This window comes from Temnothorax curvispinosus, unplaced genomic scaffold, assembly GCF_003070985.1.
Source record: "Temnothorax curvispinosus isolate PA1 unplaced genomic scaffold, ASM307098v1 QBEX01009279.1, whole genome shotgun sequence".
NCBI classification, from domain to species: domain Eukaryota; kingdom Metazoa; phylum Arthropoda; class Insecta; order Hymenoptera; family Formicidae; genus Temnothorax; species Temnothorax curvispinosus.
The window spans coordinates 4,089-8,971 of NW_020219059.1; the positions used below are offsets into that span (position 1 = coordinate 4,089).

General features: G+C 36.2%; 1 protein-coding gene across 1 annotated transcript; it reads left to right on the top strand.

Moving 5' to 3' along the window:
- The first annotated feature begins 796 nt into the window (after nt 1-796).
- On the top strand, nt 797-3,928 carry LOC112458848 (pro-resilin-like). Its single transcript, XM_025022667.1, has 2 exons — nt 797-1,411; nt 3,318-3,928. Exons 1-2 carry the CDS (start codon nt 797-799, stop codon nt 3,549-3,551), a joined length of 849 nt encoding a protein of 282 aa, XP_024878435.1. The 3' UTR covers nt 3,552-3,928.
- The last annotated feature ends 955 nt before the right edge of the window (nt 3,929-4,883 follow it).

Below are 4,883 nucleotides of genomic sequence, written 5' to 3' on the forward strand. Positions count from 1 at the left end.
GAGAGAGAGAGAGAGAGAGAGAGAGAGAGAGAGAGAGAGAGAGAAGGAGAGAATTCGTCGTTCGTTCACGACCGAGAACGAGGGGTTTCATCCGAGGGCGGGAGGCGCGGAAAACGCGGGAGAAAGTAAAAGAGAAGGGAAGGTGCACAGGGAGTATTGTATGTGGTGTCAATGTACTCCATGATAGTGACCGTTCCACGTGCTCGTAAATCCACCGCCGTGCACTTCCGGAAACGTTTTACCGCTTATTCTCTAGATATATACGTTTACTGCTTCGTTTGCCGAAATTTAAGAACGAGCAGAAGAATACCGAGGATTATTTCACTTGAAAAATTTGAAAGCATTTACATTGTCTTCGAGAGAGATCTATATATCTATTACATATTTATTAATTAAGAACGCGTGGGAACTGTTTATATTAATGTACACCAGGGTAAATAATATATATTTTCGCACGTGTATATCTCTGTCATGTGAGAAATATTGAGATTTTAATGAATTCATCTTGACTTATTCATGGGCTGTATTTAATTTAACAGTAGCATAATTTTTGTATAATATATATAATAAATTACAATAAGAATAGAAAGAGAAAGCGGAATAACGATGAGGTATACATTGTATATTAAAATTAGAACCAAACATAAAGATATTAAAATATCCTTAAAGAAAAACCACGAGACAATGCTCGAACATCGAGGCGAGAATCTCTATTATCTATTTTGACATCTAAACATCGGGAAAGTAAAATTGAATCGATTCGCAATCATAGATTCTGGCGCTCGCCGCGACGGCGATGGCGCGGCCGGAAGCCGGATACTCTTACAGCCAGTCTAGCAGTAGCTACGGTACTCCCGGCGGCGGCGGTGGAGGCGGCGGAGGGATCGGCGCTTTCGAAAGTGGTGGCGGTGGCGGTGGTGGTGGATTCGGCGGATTATCATTTAGCAAGAGGGCGACTCTTTCCCCGGAGAGTCCCCCACTCCATCTTGATAGAAAGGGTGGTACTCAGGCTCCGACGGAACCAGAAATCCATACGGGGCATAAAGAAAGAAAGAAAAAACAATTCGACAAATTCGGCGGAGGAGGTAGCCACGGCGGCGGGACTGGCGGTGGTGGTATCAAAGAGATCAAAGAGTTCGGCGCAGGTGGCGGAGGTCCGGCGCGGCCGACGCCCAGCTACGGTGAACCAAGACCGAGACCCACGCCGTCGTTCCCCGGACCCAGGCCGACGCCGTCGTACCCCGGACCCAGGCCGACGCCGTCGTTCCCCGGACCCAGGCCGACGCCGTCTTTCCCCGGACCCAGACCGACGCCCACCTACCCCGGACCAGGACCGAGACCCACACCTACTTTCCCGGAGTATACCGGCCAACCAGTTTCCGGTGGTGATGGAAATGTTATCGGCCCTGGTGTAAGTATACGCTGTTGTGCCAAATAAAAAAAATTGTATTTAATTATTTACAGAATAGGTGGATATGTAACGTTCTTTGCTCAATAAGAAATCTGTAATTCAGAAATCGTAGAAGATAAAATTATTTTTTCTTCCATTTATAGTAGAATTGGTCATTTTAAGAATCGATAGATGGGAGGTATAGCGAACTAAAAGAAAATTTAAATAAAAACAGTATTCATTTAAAAAAAAGGAAATAAATAGCTTTTGCTTGTTTTGTTTTAGACTTGAAGTCAAAATAACAGATCGAACTGTTAAATGTGTCTTCAAATTTAGTCTTAAAATTCATACTATTCAAACTGTTTAAATTGTTTCAACATTTCAACAGCATAAGAATTCCAAGTACTAAATAGGGTAAATTGAGGAGAGACGCCACCCCATTCGTTAAAGTAGCAATAAAAATTAGGTATTTGAATAAAATAAAACAATTAATTTTTTATTATAAAGTACGTACCCTCTGTTATACAAAAAAGTACAAAAATAAAATTTCCATACATAACAATACGATATAAAAAATAATAAATGACAAGTGGCTAAAGTGGCGTCTCTCCCACAACCTGTGGGAGAGATGCCACACTATAAAGGAAAAATACTACATAATTATTTTGTTTTGCTGACACGTTTTTTGCGTATATTTTCTTTTCCACAATTATTGCAGTGTGGAGAATACATAGTGCATGTCTCGTAAAGCCATTTTAGGCATGAGGGATACTTAATCCAGTCTGCTTTATTTTTAGTAGTAAAATAATTTTCCAAACATTCTATGCACTTGTTTGCTTTCATCTTCAATGGGCGTTAAGGATGGATCCTGGCGAGACGATGCAGAATCAGTAGCTATTTTGTGCCTTTTTGCTACTTTTTTTACCAGAGCAGGAATTTAAAGTTTTTTTATGCTTTAAATTTTTAGATGTCAAGACACATGCTACTTGTTTACGTTTTACAGTTGAGATTGGCAGTTTTGGAACTGGATGCACTGTCTCAAGGAGCTTTTGTTGGACTTTTTTTATTCTCTGGCATGACTGAAAGCTGAGATCCAGATGCTGATGGAGTTTGAGTTTTAGTAGGAAGAACTGATAAGGGAGCAGTTTCAATCAAATTAGACACGGCAAAAAAATAATCAGGGATAATATTTGGGTTCAGGGGAAAAATTCCGCAAGCTGGAGAAGCATCCTAAAATGCAAAAAACATGTCATAAGAACAATCAAAACAAATGCCTCTTGATGTGGCATCTCTCCTTATCTTGTGGACGAGATGCCACACTTCACAAATAACACACCACGAACATAATCTGGCAAAAATACTGTGTAAACATGTTGAGAAGAAACCACATAACACGTTAAAATAGTCACTTACTTTGTTATATCTCCGCTATGCTTGTAATCGGCATCCGTATGTCACTTGCATGAAACTTTCGCGTAACTTTTTCGGCGAAATTGACTTTAATACTTTAGAAACACGACACGCGCTGTCACAGCCGACCGGCATTGATATATTTTTCTAAGCGCCGGGGCCTTTATCGAAAAACGTCAAAAGTACAGATGTCGCTGTTACATACCGGAAGATATAAGAAATGTGGCATCTCTCCCCACGTGGCGTCTCTCCTCAATTTACCCTATTTGTATCTTCTTGTAGAAAAATGTAAGATATATGATAAGATATATATTGATATAATCTCTCAGTTACAATAAAAAGTATAAGCATGATGACTTTTTATTCAAATTAATAATCGTTTTGTACTGTTTAATCTTATCTGAATGAGATGATATAAGATTTGTATACGTAAAATTATACATATATTATGTATACATTATGCATATATGTTACATATTTAGATATAGCACCGTATTTAACTGATGATGTATTGCAGCATGATCATCATCATCACGAACCTGGTATGCCCTTCGACTTCAACTACGCCGTGAAGGAGGACGTTTTCGGCAACGATTATTCTCACAATGCAATTAGCGACGGCGAAATCACCCGCGGTGAATATAAGGTACAACTTCCGGACGGTAGAACGCAAATTGTGCGATACACCGCGGATTGGCAACACGGTTTTAGACCACAGATCTCTTACGACGAGAATCCTCGCTTCGACTAACCAAGACCGGGTGGAAGCTTCAATCGAGGCTACTAGCTTTAGCGTGGGGTTCTAGGGTTGTTGTTCAATTTCCGTTAAAATCGAAAAGACTACAGAGCACAACGAATCGTCGCATATACCGCATGTAACAATATTTTTTAGAGATATTGGAGATTATTAAGGATGTATCGTGAAAATATGTTAGCTTACGCAGAGGACAAATGTTCGCTATATATTTCTTATTACGATACCGATAATAGTGTTCAGCGTTTTAGAACTCACGAAAAATTTACACATAACGTCATTTCTCGCGAAACTTTATTAATTTTTCTTTAACGAAAAAAGCGAACAGATAATTTCTGATAACTTTTTGAATTTCGATATTATTCGATATTTAAACTCCATCTAAAAAAAACAGAATTCTATGAAATTTTACTTTAATTTAAAGTAGAATAATAATTTTAATGTTTATTTGCAATCTTTAATCGTGAGAAACTTTTACTTTTCAAAGCTCACAACTGAAAAAAAATTACTAACAGAATTTATTGCTTACTATTTTCAATAAACAAATAAAAATATATTTTTAACACAAAATTTTGTAAGGAATAGTGCTATGTATCCTATTCAACCACTTTGGGACAAACTGTATATCAGTGTGATCCAATTTTCTTGTTTTTATTTACAGACTTAATTAAACATTTAAATAACTAATTAAATAAAGAAATAATTTAAAAAATAATACAAAATTATAAGTTATATTATAAAGTAAATTAAGAAAAAGTACTTATTTTATCTGTGATATATAATTATTATATTATTATTACATTTTTATTTTGATCACAGACCAATTTTAATAGAAAATCGTTTGAAAAGTTGGATTACATTGATCTATATTACAAATTTCCTACATATTTTATTGTGCAATAAAATCGTATTGTTTAGCACTGCTTTGTGATAAAAATGACACAGAATGAAAAAGAAAATAGACATAGAATAGACATATAATACTCTACGTTTATGCTGTTCTGCTTTGTACACTAAAATCTCTTGTTTTATCTTCAGTATTTGAAGTTATCGAATAATTTAAGACTCTAAACTAAACAATATTAGTGTATAGATAATTACCGATATTACAACGTAAAATTAATTCATGATTGAACATGTAATAAGATGGCTATAAACAATCGTATACCTAAGGAAAATTCACTTACAATAAAATTTAAAAACAATATTAATATCCTCTCTTTCTGAAATACTGCCTGATACTGCCAGGTAAATAGAAATACTTTTGTTACCAACCCTAGTTTCAACTGATATGTATGTGTAATATAAATAAAAATTTTAATTTCTGTA